At 38.6% G+C, this 21,328-nt stretch overlaps 1 protein-coding gene across 1 annotated transcript in view; it reads right to left on the bottom strand.

The window, feature by feature from the left end:
- Positions 1-1,839: 1,839 nt before the first annotated feature.
- The window catches only part of atp6v0a1b (ATPase H+ transporting V0 subunit a1b), a 35,127-nt gene continuing 15,638 nt past the window's right edge, over positions 1,840-21,328 (bottom strand). Inside the window, exons 12-22 of the mRNA XM_040135166.1 lie at positions 21,160-21,299; positions 20,883-21,046; positions 19,932-20,022; positions 19,418-19,536; positions 18,879-19,095; positions 17,434-17,541; positions 15,110-15,310; positions 12,838-12,855; positions 9,537-9,654; positions 8,902-9,073; positions 1,840-1,980 (exon numbers count right to left, since the gene is read on the bottom strand). Coding sequence (XP_039991100.1) covers positions 1,887-1,980; positions 8,902-9,073; positions 9,537-9,654; positions 12,838-12,855; positions 15,110-15,310; positions 17,434-17,541; positions 18,879-19,095; positions 19,418-19,536; positions 19,932-20,022; positions 20,883-21,046; positions 21,160-21,299 — 1,442 coding nt within the window. The 3' untranslated portion in view covers positions 1,840-1,886. The remainder of the gene's footprint in view (positions 1,981-8,901; positions 9,074-9,536; positions 9,655-12,837; positions 12,856-15,109; positions 15,311-17,433; positions 17,542-18,878; positions 19,096-19,417; positions 19,537-19,931; positions 20,023-20,882; positions 21,047-21,159; positions 21,300-21,328) is intronic.

Below are 21,328 nucleotides of genomic sequence, written 5' to 3'. Positions count from 1 at the left end.
TGGATTCAAATTGAGGTTGCCATTGTGAATTGTAGTAATGGAGCTCCATTGATCATTTTTCATTGACCAGGCATGCATTCAGCTCAGAGTGAACAGAGATAACTCAGAGTGAACTAACTCTGATTAGCTGAACTCTGAGTTTCCATCTCAGGTTTAGTCAACTCAGAGTTCAGGGTTAAGTTAAACAGTTCGTTAAACCTGCTTTACGGAACAAGCTATTTTGTTCACAGCGCAAGTTACTGAGGTAATTGACTCAGAGTTCAAGTCATCTCAGTTTCTGGACTGGAAAACCTAGAGGGTCTGAGGGCCCAGAGCATTTGCCTTCTTTTGCCCAAAGACTGAGAAAGAAAAAAAACAGGACACAAGATGAATCCCAAAGTCTCTGTTTATTATTGGCCACAAACACATTACCTTTCATGTCACCAGTTGCATTTGTTGTTTAAAGACTCTCTTTAGCCATTTGGCATCAACATGTAAACACAAATCAATTAAAACATTTCAAACAACACTTAAAATATGTTTTCTGAAAAAAAAATCTTAAGGAAAATTAAATTCAATAACAATCTATCAATATCTTTGATTATCAGAAAAACGTGATTGTTGCTGTGTCCAAACTGTGCCTCAGTTTGAATGGAAGAGATGTTTCAGTGCAGCACAGCACACTTTAAATATTCACCTTATACAACCTTTATTTGGATGTGGTGACTGTCTAGATGGAGTACTTTGTTGAAAATACTGCCTGGCCAGTTCGGTTCTTTAACTGGTTTACAACAATTCACACAGAATGAGCACAGGGAAGCCACAGATCACAGCACAAGGGGCACCATCTCTCCATCTTATCAAGGACAGCTATGTTCTTTTCTCAATGCAACACTACTTCATGGTTAGACAGTAACAAGTCAATACATCCATTTTAATCCAAATGTTGATTCTATAAACTGGTACAGTTTTAAACTTTTTGATATCTGAATATACTGATCAAATACTGGGAGGAATCATATTGCTTTGCAGCCATATTGCAAATATCACCAAATGTTGAGTAATGGCTTTACAACTCATTGCACACATTAAGTTATTTCATGGCAAAAACTACAATTCACAACCCATAGTAAGGAGTAGCTTTGGCAGATGTTAAGCCATGCTGTATGAACATCACACTCAACGATCATTTCATCATATTACATCTTAGGTATAATTTTTGTAATTTCTGAGATCTTTAATAGTACATGGTTGGTCTTTTTTTCAGCAAGCCACCCAGAATGTGACTGAAACATGAAAATGTAATAATAATGAAGATTTAAGAAAAGTTGAAGTTTTGTAGATTACGGCCTTTATTTTAATGGTATCTGATGACTATACTTTGAAAATAAAATTGGTATTACCGGATCTTCTGAACAGATTTCTTTGAAAAAGCATTTAAAATGAAATCCTTTGTATACATTAGTGTTATAGATGGAGAGATGTTATGACGGTGGTGATGAACATGCTGAGTTCTCAGTACAGTGATGGTACTGTGTCACAGTAGAAGCTCCAGCATGGTACAGCATGGTACTGCTGTACAGCTTGGTACTGGGGCACTGGAAAAAGCCTCTTTAAGGATTACGTTACATCTTTACACACTAAGGTTTCACAAATTACCACTAGAGGGTGACAGAGGGCTGCCCATGGGCTAACATACACACACACACACACACACACACACACACACACGCAAACGCACACACACACGCACACACACACGCACACACATACACACACACACACACACACACACACACACACACACACACACACACACACACACACACACACACACACACACACACTGAGGAGGGAAGGGAAGGCTTGGGACTCTGCTGGCTCATGCTGGAGGGGTTGAGGCTTGATCACTCATCAAATCGTCCATCCAGGATGCTCTCAAATGAGAAGGGGACAAACTTAAACCCCTGGCCAGAGTAGAACTTGTTCTGGAACTCCACCCTGAAAGGAAGTCCCCAACAGGAAGAAATCAGTCATCAGAAGTGTGATTTATTAAGTACGGTAAATATATCAACACCAACAATGAAAATCCCTCATTATTATGTGTTTATTACTGAATATTATTTTAACAGGGTGAAATGGAGAATATTATTCTCAAGTTAAAACACTGTCTGTTAATGAAATACATCATATGCTATTAAGTGACTGCACTGTTGTCCCCATTTGAAAGATCAATGCGCCTCACCCCTCTCTGAGATGGCACCCCATCTTCAAGTGTGGTCAATCTGGACAGCTATAAACACTTTTGCCTTTAGATGTGTTTGAATGAAGCTTTGTACAAACGACTTTGTTTGAAACATACCGAACCTTTACGAGTCTACAGCCATCCTAGCATCTGTGTGAGGCTACACAGCTGATTATAAAGAAATTGTAAGATGGAGGTAATGTTTACATTGTTCACCATCTTAGTTTACCGTATTAGCAGGCTAAGCATTGCTAATTAGTAAACACAGATTACAGTTGAGGATGATAGGAATGTCATTAGTTTTGAAGGTATTTGGTCATAAACCAAAGTACCGGACAAAGTGAAATGTTGACCGGATGATGGTGCTAGATGAAAAGAGGATCAACAAAGTTGTTACATTTCATCCTGAGGACAACACGACTGACTCTTTGTCTGACAATGAAATGCAACTACCATCAAAACCTTTTTTCTCATCATGTAATTTCACGACCTGTCATATGCACAATGCTCTGCTAATGATACATTTTTAAATTCCTTTGACTTTTCCAGTCAAAATGAAGATTAAACAAGACAGGAAAACACCAGCAGATGGCCTTGAAGTACACTAGAAACCAGGAGGGTTGGCATGTATGACCTGAAAACTAAAATGCAGTTGCACTAGAGTTGCACTTATAGTGATATTAATCTTATTCTTGTGAGGGTGAAACAACCAGGGATGATAAATGTCATTTTACTCTTATGTCTTTAAGGCAGGGCACATTCCATTAAAGTAAGTAAAAGTAAAATCCTCCCTCAAAACAGTGGAATTATTTTCTGGCAAGTCATTTGAAATGGTTGATATTGTATTAAAAATAAAAATGATAGAAATATCTCATCAGCAGAACATAACAGCAACTGGCTAATATATGATTTCAATAAAATTTTGGCCTAAACTGGGAAGGCTGTAATTCTAAATGCAGCTTTAGTGTCAACTAAAAAACTCACACTGGTATAGGATGTACCACAGAGTACTGTTTCATTACATCAAACACATGAGTATTGTTTCCATGTCTGGGAGCTGAGGCTCTGAGCCTGCTTGTTATGCTGCTGATATTGGAATTTGAACATATTTTCTTCAGACTCATACTGTACAAATTAATGTGCCACTTTCTAGTAATGTGCCCTCAATAATGGGTTTATAAGTTGTAACTAATGGTTTTATTAAAGGTTAATAAATCATAAATCATGTACTAAAACAGTTATAAGCATTAATAAGAACAAGTTTTGGGTTGTCCTGTTACCATTCCCATTTACTGATATGGACCATTTGACCTCTTGGATTGGACCAAAGTCCATTTATCAATGACTCATTAATATGTATAACGGCAGACTTGATGATTGAAAACCATGAACTGTGAGAGTTAGTGGCTGGGACACTTATGAGGAATACAGTCTTATTGTCTGCACAACCTCAGACTGCTATGTGACCAAATATGGTTGCTGAGAGCCAGACCAGTCTGTCAGTGACAACTCCTCTCATATCAGCACCAATAAAACTGGACTCTAATGTGCTGCCTCCTCATTCTGCAAAAGTTATGCTCATGTCATATTGAAAATGGAATTTTCAACTAATGTGTAATTGAGTCTACTGTATCAGTTTTCCACAGGGAAGTTGGAAATATATGCAGAATACACTTTTTGAAGATAAAATTCATGTTAATTTCTGCTACAAACAAAGAAACAAAAGATTGAAAGAAAAAAATGAAAAAAGAAAACATTCTGAACAAGTCTACTACAACCAGTGTGCCAAACACAATTGGTCCCTGGCGATGTGTGGTAGTTCCAAAACATAAAAAGACCCAATGAGCACCAAAAACAGCCACTAGACCAAAAACACACTACCTCCTTGGGTCCAATTATCCGCTTACATGACTTTTCATATCACTGCTAGGCAGACACCACCCAACTATACCTGTCATTCCTGCCAGATGACCCCATGGTCTTGGCACAGATCTGGGCTTGTCTCTCAGACATATCCACATGGATGAAGGAATGCCACCTTCAACTAAACCTCTCTAAGACTAACCACTTAGTCATCCCGGCAAATCAATCTCTCAATCACAATATCAACATTAAAATCACCTCCTCATCTCACACCCCAACCATGGTTGTCAGAAACCCAGGTGTCATGTTTGATGATCAGCTATCCTTCTCTGACCATGCTGCATTTGACTCCTGGTCATTCTACTTCGCACTATACAACATAAGAAAAATCAGGCCTTACCTGACTCAGTATGCCACAGCATCCCTTCATGCACAGTGAAACCCCTTACTGATGGTCCCGAATGCGGCGGCACATCTTGTTTTTGCGATAAGCCTAAAAGGGCACATGTCTGTCCTCCACTGGCTACCAACGGCCACCCAAATCAAATTCAAGTCACCAGTGCTTGCCTACAGAGTGACCTCTGGGTATGCACCCATCTACTTGAACTCATTCATACAGGCTTATGCTCCTTCTTGGACACTGCATTCCTCCAAGGAATGTTATCTGGCATTGCCATCCACACAAGGCAATCTCAGTCCAGACTGTTCTCGTTTGTGGTTCCCCGATGGTGGGACGAGCTTCCAAATACTATCAGAGCAGGGGACTCCCTCTCTATCTTCAAGAATCTCTTAAAGAATCATCTCTTTCGAGAGTACCTCCTCTCCTAACACCTCTAATACCCTAACATGCCTAACTCGCTCTCACTTCGCACTTTGAGTGCACTTCTTTATCTTATCTCCTTGCACTTTGTCTTCTGAACGGATCTAGTACTTAGTATTTACTTCAAGGTCTACTACTACACTGAGGCTTTAGTGTTGGCCTTCATTTGCAGGTCGCTTTGAATAAAATCATCTGACAAATGAGCAAATGTAAATGTAAATTTTGACTTTTAAAAGCCGGAAAATAAACAAGCACTTCAATTCTGCATACTGACTGATTTATGTTTACTGGACTTTAAAAACATAAATGAGTCTTTTCAATAATTAATAATACATAATGACATTCTTTAAATCGGAGATATGAATGGGAGCATTTTCTAATAAAACTATCCTAAAAAGCCAGAGTTAACTAAGTTGTTGACTAAATCAGTTAACTAAGTTTAATATCAGTATCAGAATCAGAGAAACTTATTAATATAACTCAGTTCAATTCTGTTACAGATTGCAGGACAAACATCAAGGTTGTTCTACTAGTGAAGAACACTTAATTTTAAAATAAAAGGACAGCACTGATTATTTTTTAATCTGTCAGTGTTGCATATTTTCAGAATTTTCCTCTACACTCTAAATTTACCTTCATTCACAGTTAGGATATTGTGATTCTAAAATCCTGACAACCTCTGACGTCTTCATTTAGGAGGAAAAAATTAAGAGTGTTTTTTTTAGTTTCTGCTGGTTACTGGCCTCATCTAGAGAGGGGAGTGCCCTGGAATGTCTCCTGGCCTTGGCAAATATTTGGCCTGCCAGAGCTGTGAGGGGACAACACTTAAAAAGAGGAAAGAAATGAGAGATCCTCTCATCTGCCTATCCACACAGCTGTAGAGGTGGAAAAAATGCTTGTACCTAACACACTATGATCGACTTACTCTAGTGTGTTTGTGTGTGTGTGTGTGTGTTGTGTGTGAGTGTTTGTGCAGATAACTAATCAGCATGTGTGTGCGAAGAGTGGGCTGCAGAGCAGGGGCTCCAGCTTGACTGCTGTTTACTTAACATGACATTTCCATTCACTCATCTCTGTGAAAAATGCGCCTCTCCCCTTTTTAAACTTAGCGGACTCCTGTTGAGGTGACACGCTGCTGCTTTATTAACAAAGTCCTTCATAATCATACAGTTACACACACTGGAGCCTAAAGGCTGCACAGTATAACCACAAGCTCTTACTGTTGGTCACTGGGAGCATATGCATTGACTTATGTTAGAAAAGTTCATTGATAGAATCACTGAGCTCCATTCTGTTTAGACACACATGTGGCTCTCGCCTCAGGGGATACCCTTCCTCTGCCAACTCACTCTTTCACTCATTTCATTTTATCTTTCTAATCTAAATTCCAAATACATTTTGCAGCTTGTTTTGACAGATTTTTTGTTTCTTCTTTGTAAGCAATACTTGAACAAGACTGAATTTTTGAAGCTGATACCAATATCACATTTGAACAATTAAGGATAAGACTGGTGATTGAATCTCTACATTTTTCTTACTGTCAACAACTCCAATGAAAAGACCAAAACCAAAAATGTGTTAGTCTGTCCCTCAATACTTTATGATTTCTCTACTCTAACTGTAGCTCTCTTCCCTCTGCCCACATGTTCTACTGAAGATGTAAATATTTAAAAACAGCTCACATATGTATACTTGATGTGTTGTATAGCTGGACAAACATCACTCAAACAGGATGTATCAGTGCATTTGTGGGGACTATTTTCATTGGCGAATTAATCCTGTAGTGAGAATTTGGGGCAGCAGGACAGTGTGTGTGTGTGAGACTGATTTCAAAATAAACTACAGTGTGTGTGTGTGTGTTATGGTAATGAAGGAACATGTCACCCAGAGCAACAGTGTGACTCACTGATGTGTTTTTAATAGTTTTGGGAAACAATGGAGCTCCATGGGTCAGAGGAATCAGATATTTCAGGCTTTGGATACACACATCTACGAAGTAGTAGGATACATTCATTGTTGGTTTTGATCTGTGCATGGGATTTATTAACAAAAAGAGAAATATAGATTATCATTACTCTTATCTTGACAGCTACTGCATATATTGGCCAGTCCCAGCAAACACTCATCCTCACATGGACATGCACATTATGTCCATTTGATTGTTTGGTCCAGACTCAAGTCAATCAAAATCTAGATGTCTTTTCAAGAGTGCCTTTGAACATCAATGGACATTCATGACAGGCTCAGTAATAGATGCCAGTCAAGTCCCTCCTGTGCTCCTCTATGGACATTAAGAACATGGTCAAAATTTAGATTTCTTTATAAGACCACTTGTGAGTGTCAATAAAAGTTTATGACAGGCTAACTAGTACGCATTTGGAATTGAGCCACAATTTAGCTATGTTTTCAAATCCACAGATAACCGCAGTGGACCTTCATGTTGTTAAGACCACCTCTTTAGAATTTTAATCTTGCCATCTCTTATCACTTATCTTGTCACTTATCAGCCGACATATGGGTTAGTACTGATATATTTGTGAGGTAATACTGGCTGATAAAATCAGCCATGCAAATGGATTGGATTATGTCAGAATTTAATATACACCCCAAACCTTCCACTGTTGTGTGTGCACTGTACAATTCTGATAAAGATACATATTAGCACTCACAGAACATTTCCTATTTTGGTTTGGATAGCCACAACCATTTCTGAAGTGCCAAATTTGCAAGCACCAGGGATCTTTTTTATCAAAATATGTATACATATCTTTTCCATACATAAACCTTCAAACAAAACATTGTTTTCACAGAATCAAGATACATTTTTGATTTTTGCATAATCCCACAGATGTTGATCTGTCCTTTCAGCATATTACCATGAACTCTGGAATGGATATTCATGTTCCTCAGACAGTGATCCTTTTGCATTTTGGTGACTTTCTGACCTTAGAGACATTGTCCCGGACCAGCACTTTAGTCTGTGACAAGGTAAGACCTAATGGCCACATTTTCAGAGACTTTGCTGAGGATGTTAAAGGGCTGATTCACGCGAGTTACAAAAAACTTGTTTTAAATTACTATCTGCATACCACTAGAGGTAAGTGTGAAAATATAATTAAATATTTTTTGCAATTTGAAAAAGTCTGTTACTCCCTCACAATGTGTTGGTACATTACTTTTTTTAAACGTGATTTATACACGCCTATCTGACAGAGAAGCCTAAGGTGTATATGAAACTGTGTGCTCATAAATTGCTGGATGCATATAATTATGTACTCTGTGCTGAAAATGATGTTTTCCTCTTCCAATACTGAGCATTTATCACCCATCCTTTCACAACAACTCTTCGTCATAGCTCTCTACAGTGCTACACTTAAAACACTGTTACTGAGAATCCCATCTATTAAAATGTATCCATTAGTATGATTCATGATTAGTGCATGGCTGTATCTTTCACAATGGTAATCACCCTTTTCCAGGGTAATTCATGACTTCTCCACATTGGATGTCCTGTAATCCATACTGTTTGGATTTCCCTGGGTGTCAGTGCAGTTGGCAGTTGTGCAGGCTGCATCAGCAGGGTGGAGATGGTGCTAGGAGGCGATGGAGCTGGCAGTGTGTGATGTTATCTGGAGCCCTGTACGCCCACAGTATGGTAAACCACTCTCGGTCAGGAATGTTTCATGTTGCTTGCATTCCTCATGTACATGTAAAAGTGAAGTACAACTCTGGCAGAGACACTTGGTTCAAGAGGTGAAGAATGACAGCTGTGTGTATGTTTTCTATCAATGTGGGATTAATTGTGTAGGTATTTGAGAGTTTTTACCGTCTAATATGCTCTATACTTGTGATGAGTGTATGCATGGGCTTGACGTTTGAGTGTTTATGTTCTCACCTTGTACATACACACTTATACTATCTATATAGTAGCATGCATGTAGGCTGTATGTGTGTGGGTATTTTATATATGTGTGTATGAATGTGTGTGTCTAACCAGTGCAGACGCAAGGCATGCAGGAAGGCTGACAGCCCCTCCATGATGAGCAGGATGGCGACAGTGAGGGTGGCAAAGGCCGAGAAGATGATGGACAGTCCAAAGAACCCGCCCCCACTCCGGGAGGACAGACCCAGGTGCATCACCATGGACCAGAGCACCTCTGACAGCTCTGCACATACACAATGATAATACCATTATAACATAATTGCAATGCACTTATATTGTATTTTTCTACCTTAATGGACAAAGCGCTACATATTCGCTCTCATTCCTACATTTACACAAACAACGAGGTGCTGCCCTGCCCACTGCGAATAGCTAGGGTTTCAGTGTCTTGCTCAAGGACACTTTGAACTGCCAACCCTGTGGTTAGTGGACGATCTGCTCTACCTCCTGAGCTACAGCCATCTGATAATAAAGTATAACTGATGAACAATAAAAAATTATAAAGTTTACACCAACATATACATACGGAAAGAATCTTTGAAGCCAGTTTCATTGAACTAATGCACCTACTATATGTACTGCAGACAAATAGGGTCTTTATCTACAACCTCTTTAAATAAAATTTTACAGATTATGTATCATAAAACTGTACATGCAATCCTGTGTGTATGAGCGCTGGCACTCACGTGCATGAGCTAAGCTGAGGGCCCAGAGGCGCAGGTAGGAGGCTGTGTTGGAGATGCATCCCAGGCAGTACTCTATGGTATGGATGGCCTGGTGGACAGCTACGTCACCAAAGTTAAACTGTTGTGGAAAGACAAGATGGTTAGAACACACACCATGAGTACATTAACACATTTTTGTATGTTTCTTTACAGCAAGTCCTCCTATTTAGCATTTATATGCAGTATGAAACATTGAATAAATGGTTTATAATACTATAACGAGCTGTAAGCAGATAACTCCTCCTGAGGGCATCCATACAGGGAGGTTGAGGTATAAACAGACAATGAATGACAATATAATAACACAGTTGTAATACATAAAACATGTCTTCATTGGAGAAGTTTTAATTGCTGACTTTACTGTACATTCATAAACACTTAAAAATGCCCTAATATCTGATAGAAAATTATAGTTTGTTAGGATTTACAGTAAAGTGTCAAAGCTGACAGGGACAGCTGTTAATGGACTCATTACACATTCTGTAAAACCTTTATGCAACCAGAAAAGTATCACGTTTACATGCACACAACGAACCAGGTTAATCAGAGAAATTAGGTTAAACAAGCACCTGGACAAAGTAGTTACTACACATGCACTGTAGTAACCTGTTCACTGTAAATCCATGTGTACATGCAGTGAATCAAGCAAATGACACTCTCAGTGCCCTTTAATCTGCAGGGCCTTAATCAAGGCCCTAGAGGCTACCACTGCATCCACTGTGATTCAGCATGAAACTAACTTTTTTGAAACTGCTTTTGCCTCTGCTGCTTTAAGTGGTAATCTGTATTCTCCATGATCATAACAGGAACCTTACTGAGGTACTATAGCGATCTAGTAAGCTCTGAAAACACTGGATCCTATATTTCCATTATGCAACTCAGTGGTGTCACTCAATAGACCCTGCTTTTAAGGATTTTTTTTACTTAAACCCCATAGAACATCTCTGGAGAGACCTAAAGATGGCAGTTCACATACACTTCCCATCCAAACTGACAGAGCTTGAGGGGATCTTCCAGGAAGAATGAGATAAACTGCCCAAATCCAGGTGTGCAAAGCTTGTAAAGACTTCCCCAAGAAGACTCAGAGCTGCCAAAGGGCCTTCTACAAAGTACAGAATACTTTTGGAAATGAGAGATTTCAGTTTTTGATTTTGAATAAATTTGCACCAATTTCTAAAAACCTGTATTCACTTTGGTTATAGAGTGCAAACATGGCAACAAATTAAATTTAGAACACAATAAAGCTTGCAAAGACTGAAAGAGTCTGAATACTTCTGAAGCCACCTCGTGTGTTTTGTCTTAATCCATGTTTCAAGATGTTTCAATTGTGTAGATATAAAAATGAAAGTATAAATTAAACAGTGTATGTTGTAAACATACTGACTGCAATAATAAACATTGCAGAAAGAAAAGGCTAAAACAATACAATTTACAATGTACTGTATAATGTGTAAAACCAACACTTAACCTTCTACTTAAAACAGACATGATTATAACCCAGCTCTGCTGCACAAAATGTGGCCATTAATAACAACTTTACTGTTCTACTCTACTGTCAATATGGTATGAACAGTGGAAATGACATGGAATGGAAATTCTGTTATCATCTTAATGAGTGTCTGCTTCGACCTTTGACCCCTGGCTGAGCCTTTAGCGCCAGTCAGGCAGAAAACAATGAGAAAAGACATCTGGCTTTTTTGGCTTTGTTTCTTCTTTTTTTTCCCCAGCAGGCTCACAGCACAGGGACTTGTTTGTGTATTGTAAAGCCAACAGAGTTCCTCCGTTTTCTCCATCCTGGAGCAACATTAGCCTTTCCTGTATGAAGTGGGCTGGGAGTGGAAAACATGGGAGTCTATTGCTCTACGTTGCTCTTGTTGGGTTTGGGTTGGCACTGGTCTGGTTTCCTCTTTCCATGCTTCTCTTTTGTCCTTGGACTCATGAAATAGAGTTCACGGAAGCAGTGCTCATTGTTCCCATTCAAAGGGTCTCTACACAAGTGGCTATTGAAAACAATACAGGCTAACATGCCATAATGGCAAAATTCATGGAGGCGAATGTCTGATTAAAAATGTTGTTACCAAACATTTCAACTGAGAAGAATCATGTGATTTCACAACATATATTTACAAATGTACAAGAGGGAAGACTTTGGATCTGTGATGGAATGGTAAATTAACCTACTTTTTAGCATCCATAAAAAAAATTTCTGATTGATTTACAGTTGACACAGTGAAAGAAAACTCAGGCGCTGTGTTTAAATTAAAGAATATTTCAAAAGTGGGACTGTAGTACTGAAGACTGAGACAAATCTGAGATGCTGACCTATTTCAAGGTATATTTCAAGAGCAAAGCTGTTACTGACCTGTCTTGTGTCATAGGTGTTTTGACTCATGCTTGTCTCGTCCTCTTGGATGAACCTGACTCGTACTTGTCTCAATCTTGTGAATGTTTTGACTCAGATTTGTCTTGGTCTCCTTTGTGTTTTGACTTGAACTTGTCTCTGAGTGACTTTGACTGGGAGTAATGTCAGTCTTGTGGGTATTTGTCTCAGTCTTATGAGTGTTTTGACCTGACTTGGTCTGGTATGTGTTTTGACTCAGACTTGTCTCAGTCTAATGTTTTGACTCAGACTTGTCTCTCACACAATTATGAAAGACAACAAACTATGATTGGTTCATGTACACTGGAACATGTAGTCTGCCATATCTCTATGCCAGGTCACATTAATAATTTATGACTCTTTGAGCACCTGACACAAAGGCCATCTCAAAAGGCAAAATTATTGTTCAGTGTGATTCTTTGATATCACACCTGTTTGTACTGTGACTTGTCTCGGACCTGACTTAATTGGTCTTGACTACGCAAAAAGAAATATCTAACTTAATAAGTCAATTAGTCTCTCACTGAGATGTCATCTCCTGCAAAAATTAAGATTTTAAAAGAGATGACATCTGGCATAAAGTTGAGATACTTTCATTTGTTTGAAAGTAAAATAAAAATAATTTAACTGTTGTTTTCCTGATTATAGTAAAGTGATTTAACTTATTCTGCCTTGTTTCGATAAGTCACACTCAGGAAAAATGCTTCTCCTAGTTGGCATTGGGAGTTCAGGACACTAACAGTTAAAGAGTACAGGAGGTTTAGACAGATCAACCAGAGTTCAAAGAAAGAAAGACCACCGCTTGCTTCTAAAGGCATAAACAGATAGATCAGCAAGACAGCATCCAGATATGCTAAGAAGATACCAAACTCAGGCTCTTACCAGCTCTTCCTCTGAGTGCTTGAAAGTAAACAAAAGTCAAGATTAGTGGCAGAATTGAGGAACTGCATCAGTCCAGAAGTTCTCATCCTAGTTTTGGATCATTGTTTTGCAATTTTTTACGCTAGAAACTAGAGTTCTGGTACCTACTGAAAACCAAACAGGTTCTGACAAAGGTATCAGATTTCAGGTCAGATTTGGGCCATTTGGTTGGCTAAAGCTTTGGGCGCAGGTCTGGCTCCGTTTCAATTATTTTCTAATGTGATTCGTGAAGAAGTTTCTTGCTTTCTCTCTCTGACTTTTCCAATAATCTGCATCCATTTGTGTCGTGTAACAAATAGATATGCACGTCCCAGTGTGAAGAGGGAAAGAGACAGTGTGTAACTAGTAAAGTGCATTAGCCTGACAAGTTGATGGTTAACAATGGATGAAGTAGAGCAAAAATTTAACAACGGGTCAGGCTTGTGTCTCACATTTTGAAGTACCAGTTGGATTCAAACAGGTCAGCTCTTAGAATAAGGATGGGCTCAGATTTTCTTCATGTCTATCTTCATATAACATTCTCATGCCATATGTAGGAGGAGTTATGGGTCACTGTAATCCAGGAAAATGGAGTGTGTATCTTCCAAAGTTAGTCTTTTAGTATAATATTCCCTCTTCGCATTCCCTTGCTGAACAACCATGAAAGGATACAGTACATTTTGGTAGTCACGTGTAGCTTATTAGTTAAGACACAGCACCGGCATCAGACTTACACAGGACTGCCTGAATGAAGAGTCACACCCCACACATAAAACTAGAGTGTTAACACACCTTGGATCTGGATGCTAACATTTTCTGAAGTATTCAGTAAATTGCCTCAGTAATCGCTCTTACAGTCTCTTGCTGCTCTCAACAGTATGCAATATTGAATTCCATAACCCTGTTGATAAGTCATTCCTACATGGAATATCATACGCTTTGAATAATGATGACAAAATCCAGTCTTATTACATTACAGTTATGCAATATGTTATCCAAACATAAAAACTTATAACTTAGAGTTATTATGCAGAACAACTTTCTTACTGAGTCACAGTAAGAAAAAAAAAATCAGAGGATTCAGAATTCAGAAATTCCATTTACTGGTTCTCATGACCACCTTACTGTTTATTTTTCTGAGATGAAAAATCTATCTCTTATTAGCTCTAGTCCATCCCAGCCATCTTTTTCTCTTTGCACATTGTTGAGCCCACAATACCCCCATCTGTTCTCTAATATGAAGGTAAATCAGGGAGCTGTTGAATGGGCTACGACAGAAGATTTCAAATAAGTATTTTTTTTGGTTATAAGCCTGAAGTAGTATGAATTGGGAACCACCGTGACTGAACTGAGCCTAAGTATTGTCCTCATTGAACTGATATGACTGCTTATAAAGGAGACTACATGTTTGTTACCGAGCCCAAATACAAGTGACTGTAGTGCAACAAAAACACCATTTAGGTGTTGAAATGGCATGTGCGCCTTAACAGGAAAAAATAACATGGAAATCTTTTGTGATGATAAACTGAAAAATTAAACACTTTTAAATACATAAATGTGCAATCTTAAATCGAGAAAGTATCATTAACAGTATTAAGTTGTGCCCTTAATCTAGTGCTGAAATGATTAGACAGAAATTCTGATACTTGATTAAGGGCTTATATAATTCATCAAATACCTATAAACTCAAGTGTGAGAATTTTCTGTTTTTCCCTATTTCATATCATTGTTTTGGAATGTTGGTAAGACAAAACAAGTAACCTCATTTTGTGAGTGTGAAAATTTGTACTACAAATTTGCACATTTTTGAGGGAACTATATTCCCTCAAAAATGTGCAAATTACAATGAATATGTGTCTGTATCTAGTCCTGTCACGTTCTGAAGTCCTTTTCAGACATTGCTGTTAAATGTACAGCAAACCTCCTTGGTTTATGACAGCTCACTTTTTAAGAGACTGACAAAGCTACCATCAAAGTCAAGTAGTCAGGTTTATTTCTTATGCCTGATTTTCCTAGCCTTTGAAATTCCACAAAACCTATCTGTTCAGAACTTAAAGTAAAAATCTTGTAGTATCTCAGTGACCCTCTTCATCTGTAACATACAGAGAACCTAGACAATGGTCCACATTGATATAGTGAGTCCAAATAGAAAAAAAGTAGTTAACCTCACAGTCCTATTAAAAACTAGACAAAATTTTAAAATCAAACAAAATGAAGGTCTGGAAGAGGATGGAATTTTGAAGTTGAGGCTCACCTCATCTCCCTCCTCTGAGTGCTGGGAGAGCTGGTCGTGGTCCATGATGCCAGCCTCGTCCTCCGTGGGCCCGTTACCCACCCGCACACCTCCAAACTTCTGCGTGCCCTGTTGGGTGAGTCCGGTGCATGATGAGGACACGCCTGTTTGCTCTAAAGACTGCGCTAGATTCTCTGCAGGGGTTTCTTCCCTCTTCTGGGACTAGATACAAAAGCCACAAGAGCTGTGTCTAGCTTAAAGCAAGCCTTAGGTTGAACGCTTTCTTCTTGATTTGCTTCCATTTTTCAAGTAAAACAGGGCACCCAGTACAGTGAGTCAAGGCTTTCATTCCAAAATGAAATATATCAAGCACTTGTCAAACATGACACTTTACTTTGAATGAATCTAAGGCAGCAAAAAATTTAAACGTTCAATGATACAGTAAGCTGCTGAAATTTTGGCTTGTGCAATAATATTATTTTTAACAACTAAACCAGTAAGTTATGAGACTGGGAGATCATTTATAGGAGGGCAAAATAATCTCACTGGTTGAGTTAAACCTCAACAAACAGAGTTGAAGACTCCATTTTACATGTCAACTTGTAGCTGTCAACTGTAACTGTAAAAGAAACTCTGGTCTAAATATGACTAAAACCAACGTGTCCTGTTGGTTCACTGAGCTACTAGCAACATTATGATCTAGTCTGGTACTCTTGTTACTTGTCTACCATGGCCATTATATGTTTGTCAGCAGGCTGTCAGCAGGTAGGCTAATCTGGACCTGTAAATCATAATAACTAGCTAATTTTGATAACTTAAAATTAATACAGCATGAATCAGTATCAAAATTAATGCCTGCCATTTAAGTTCATGCCTGAAGACCAAAACTGCTACTTCATCAAAAATGGTGGGCAATTTTACATTGCAGCTCCATAACATTCAACAATGACAGAGTAATATAACTACTGGGATTGTAAAGTAAATTTTGCCTCTCCCATTCAAAAAATTGACAAGCTGAGGTAACCTAACTGAAAAACTGTGTTACAGCTTGTGAATTTTGAGCTCTGTCACGAGTCTTAATTTCATCAATGAAAATTAGGGAAAAAAAATATTCAATGAGGATCTTTTTTTTCCACAACAAAAATGAGACAAAAACTAAATAAAAACTATCCTCTGAAAACAAAAACTACAACAAATTCTATTTGTTGAAAAACTTACCGACACATAACAACTAAATGATAATGTGAAAGATGGATGAATGGATTAACTAACTGCCATTTAATGCTAAGTCCTATTCAATGATTTGCTTGCACCTGTTGATTCAGCTGCTTGACCTGTTGCACTAATAAGCAGCATCTTGTATTTTAGTAGCCATTTCTGCAAATAACATTAACTAATGTCACAGGTTCCGGAAAAGAAAAAACAGTACCAGATTTATGGACTAAATTTATCTACAACCCAAAGCAAATTAGACATTAATCGGAGACAAAACAGCTGGGACAAACCACATAAACATGCAGGCAGAAAACAAACATTTATAAAAGCCTATTTTAGTGTAACTTTAACTTTGTCAAAAGCTGCAGATGTAAGCCTTAGAATGCTTGAAAGCCTTTAAAAATGCACAGTGAGAATCAGGCTGAAATTTCAATGACGAAAACTAGATTAAAATCCTTTTAGTTTTGGGTACCTAAATCTAACAATAATCAACTCACTATAATGTGATTAAAGCTAATATACTTTAACAAAATGATTACTAAAACAAATCCCAAAATAACACTGGCTGGCTCTCCATTTACAACTGCCAGTTATCAATACACAGTGAAATGTGCCAAAAGGTCATATTTCACAAAGTTATGAATACATTCAACAGCGAATTGTTCTTACAGACATGACCATAATTTCATTTAATTGGTACTGGTCTTCATTCTGGTGAGACTGTATTTCTTTGAGGTTTAACACAACCAGCGAGAGCAACGAGAGCTCCAGGCTGTTATATTTCACATATGTTTTGTGGTTAAATTCAGGCAGATATTTGTTAGATACATAGCGTTTGGACAGTAACTTGTCAAATATACAAGGAGAACAAAAGAATTAAATGGCAGATCATACGCTGTTAGGGTGCCCCCGATCTGTAAAGTATTTCTTGCAAATTTCCTACCAAAATATCAGCGTTTCTAAGGCAGGCTTTAAGCATTTTTCATGGCAACACAACCAACCACATTACACAATACAATGTGCATTGAAATGAATGGCAGAATAGGAGTGAAAAAAGGTTATATCAAAGGTCATAATTGTTATTCAAGAAAGATGGCAGAAGAGTTATTGGTGGGGTCAGATCCACATACCAGGTGCTTTTTCCATAGGTGCTGACGCCGAAGCACCATAGTTTTCACAATCAGCATACAGGGTACACATGCAAGGGCAATCAGCACCAACAAAACCTGGATCCCCATCTACAGATTCAAACAGAGAGAGGTTAACAAGTTGTTGGCAATGTGTAGCAGTGATCAGAAGAATGCTAATTCCCTGAACATCCTGATGAGGCCTAAATCAGTTCTCCCTCTCAGGGCATAACAGATAATGCAGATGTATCAGCAAACCAAGAATGAAGGATGACTGATTACTTCTCCATCAATACTAACCCAAGTTGTTGAATGGAGAACAGACTCTTCTACAAGAATGTTTCTAGTGGTTTCGATCTACAACTTCATCTCAAGAGCAGGAAATTAACTCTAACTACAGCAAATGTTGATATATTGTTAGCGGGACTGGGTGGATGTGGTCCTCTCGACCTCTTGGCTGACTTTCACATTCTGCTTTGTTCCGATTTCCTTTACAATGGCTGTTATTGCTTCAGTTGAGAAAAAAACAATGTCTTGACAATGGCGGGGAGATAGAAACAATATAAATGGTAAACATGAGAGAAACATCCCCTTGATATTATAATGAGAAACCTTGCTAGACTGTTGATCAGATGCACTGCTTGATGAGCAATGCATCTGATCAATACAGTAAGGCAAACAGACATACTGTAAGCTGTCGGCACAGAAATTGACAGAACAACCTTAAACATTAAGAGCTTTTGTGGATAAACACAGTAACATGCTACTGGTAGCAAGGTGATATTTTGTATACTGTCAGCCCCATTTAACCAGATGCTGGCTTAGCACCCAAAAGTGGCACAAAGATAATGCATGCGAAAACCTGCCTCTAGGGCTAGGCTACTAGCCCTATTTGGAACTGCGTCCTTCACAGCATGGTAAAAAAAATCTGGTATCATTTTTGCCATATCACCCATACTCTCACCTGCTAAGCTCAATGGAAAACTTATGCAAAAATAATCGCCAAAATGTTTTAAAAATTCATTTCACATCCATTGTGCTGGAGTAGAGTCAAAACTATGAAAACCATATTACTGTCCTAATAGTTTATGACTGCACTGTAGGTCTGACTAGTAGAGTAAAAGGTACTACAGTAGTTTGAAAGACTCTCCTTTAACTGGCCTGAGTTCAAGCCTTATGTGAGCTAGAATAACTTTTACAGAAGTATCCTAAAGTATCAATAAACAAAATCCCTGCCAGATCTAGTCACGCTGTTCTGTAGCTGAGCTTGACCTCTGACATCTCTGGAAGAAGGTAAACCACAAGAAAATAGATTATATGTGATTATTATTGTGGGTTTGACAGCTATGAGCTACTGTGCACTTCTCTACCAGTGTTCAACCATATTAGCGCAAGGAAGAGGGGCAGGAAGCTTGGAGAAGCAGAGGGGTGGATGGGGGAGGGAGCACCTGTCCCCTGTAGAGGGGCTTGTTGGTGGGGTCATTGTAGTTGAAGAGACACATGTTGATGAAGTGGATGAGCAGGCTGGGAGCATCCTTGGAGGTGTAGGCATCATAAGCTGTCCACTTGTAAAAGACCAACAGGACGAGGTAGCCAAACAAGCTCGACATGAAGACGATCTCTGGGATGAACCCCAGAAAGATGTTCAGTGGCTTTTTGAAGTACCTGCAGTGCAGTGAAGTCAATGAACAACACAGAAAAATCAATTTTCAAACTAACTTTTCTTGTCAGTGACGGAGCTTCTACTATGGAATTTACTGAGAAGGTTTACTTTGCTGATTTTGGCCTGCAGTGAAAAGTTAGATAGCACTGGCACTATCAACCAGAAGAGCTGCATCCTGACAAACCTCATCAACATGTCTCTGTAATACAATATGGAGACTGTTTTGAATTCAGGTAAATGTTTCATCCTTATTAATTACTAATACATGTAATAAATTACTGTAATGTGTCAATATTTGATATTAGCCTTGAGTGCAGGACTTACAGGTGGTTGAAGAGACTGAGAGACACTCCAAATAGCATGTGGATGACACCCAGGATCACAGACATCTTCATCTTGAATGAGTTGAGGAAAGTCAGCTTGTTGGTGGCAACATTCCAGATCTGCAGAAACCACACAACAGGGTCAAATCTTTGAGACCCAGCCAAAGCGACCTCACAGTTCCTTTTTATTCCTGTTTATTTCCATTAGGATACTCTAATATAGCCACTAACATGCTAGAAACAGTTTACTTATATTCTGGATTATTTGTTCCTTAATGTTTGTTATTTTTGCCACTCTGACACAAGCCCATCGGTTCAGTACTTATTAATGGATACACTGATTGTTGGTTTGGGTCTTTTCTTGACACTTGTTGACAGTAAGAAAAATATAGAATGTTGTTAACCTTATCCCTTAAGTTTAAATGACAGAGGTACATTTTTCAGTGTGGTTCTAACCAGAGAAATATCTGCCAGCTACTTATTTTTGTTGTTTTAGTGAGTGTGCCGGGTTTTACCGGGTCGATTCCAAGTGGATAAGGCCCGTTGAACACACCAGGAACAGCTGGGTCTAACTGTAGAACTGCATTTCCATCAAGTGTCTCAAATCTAGGACAGATCAGGAGAAATTAATTAATGTTACTGAAATTAAGTAGATTATTCACATGCTGTGTGTTTTAGAGGCAAAAACAATACATTTAAGAACATGACTCAATCAAATACAGCAGAGCTGGAAAATTTGGAGACAGTGTTCAATGTACACTCCCAAATAATTAATTCAAATTAGCTGCTAGCGTAGCTCATATAGTCTTTTAGACAGAGCATAGCAGGTCAACTGAATATGCAAAACTGTGCATTATTTCTGCTCAAACAACAGTTTATCCTTCCACCCAGTTCCACTATACAGTGTCTCTAATTATGACGCAGGTTAGTGAGCAAGTCAGTAAGTACAGGTTTTAGTTGAGGTGTCTGTACAGGAACAATGGCACCAAATCTGGCAGCCTAACTGTGATGACAAGACTTCAGGAACTCACTGCATCTAGTTGTTGTTGACCAAGAAATAGGTCTAGCATGTAACAAACATGCTGGAAAAGCATTTAGCAAACAGATACAACTTCTTATCTGTGCTTTAGTTGTTGTATAATAGTTGTATTTTTGCACTGTCCAGTGTCTTAATGTAAGACAAGGTTTAAAAACCTGTACTTAACACACAGACATAAGATTAATAACCATCTTCTCACTTCCCTCTGCGAATATCCATATTTCCCAAAATGCTGAACTATTTCTTTGATAGTTTTTGAAAAATGTCATGCCATGCATTTTACAAACATTAAGCATGGTGTTCTACTTCATCTTTTCATTGGTGATACAGAAACTGCAAAATATATTACTAGTTTAATTTGAAGAATATAATCTAGGATGTCCAACATCTCAGACAGTATCAGTCGAAGCAGAGTTGGCTGACTTACGACCAGTTAGCTCCTTTGGGGCCAAACATGGGCCTGACGCTCCATCCAGAGCCGAACATGTTCAACGACTTTGAGAAGCAGTCGTTGTAAATGATGCCAGTGTAGATGGAGAAGATCCCCATCAGAAGGATGATGTAGCGACCAGCAAACACCATGTTAAACATCTAAGAGACACATAACAACTTGTTTCATGTGTTTTATGCTTCCAGTATGTGTACCGTGACATGAAACTGTGAATCTTTTTATTACTGTATTACTTTTTTATGTCTTACTGTACCTCATTGTCACTCTTCTGGGCAAGGAGGCGACTCTCTCGGATCACCAGGTAGAGGGCAGCACATGTCATCAGCACACCATGACCCATGTCACCAAACATCACCGCAAACAGGAAAGGGAAAGTAATGATAGTATAGGGAGCTATAATAGGCAACACACAGGAATAAACC

This window comes from Xiphias gladius, chromosome 9 (genome assembly GCF_016859285.1).
Source record: "Xiphias gladius isolate SHS-SW01 ecotype Sanya breed wild chromosome 9, ASM1685928v1, whole genome shotgun sequence".
Lineage (NCBI taxonomy): Eukaryota > Metazoa > Chordata > Actinopteri > Istiophoriformes > Xiphiidae > Xiphias > Xiphias gladius.
Note: the sequence above shows the minus strand (reverse complement) of the source record. Positions and strands in the feature narration are given on the sequence as shown.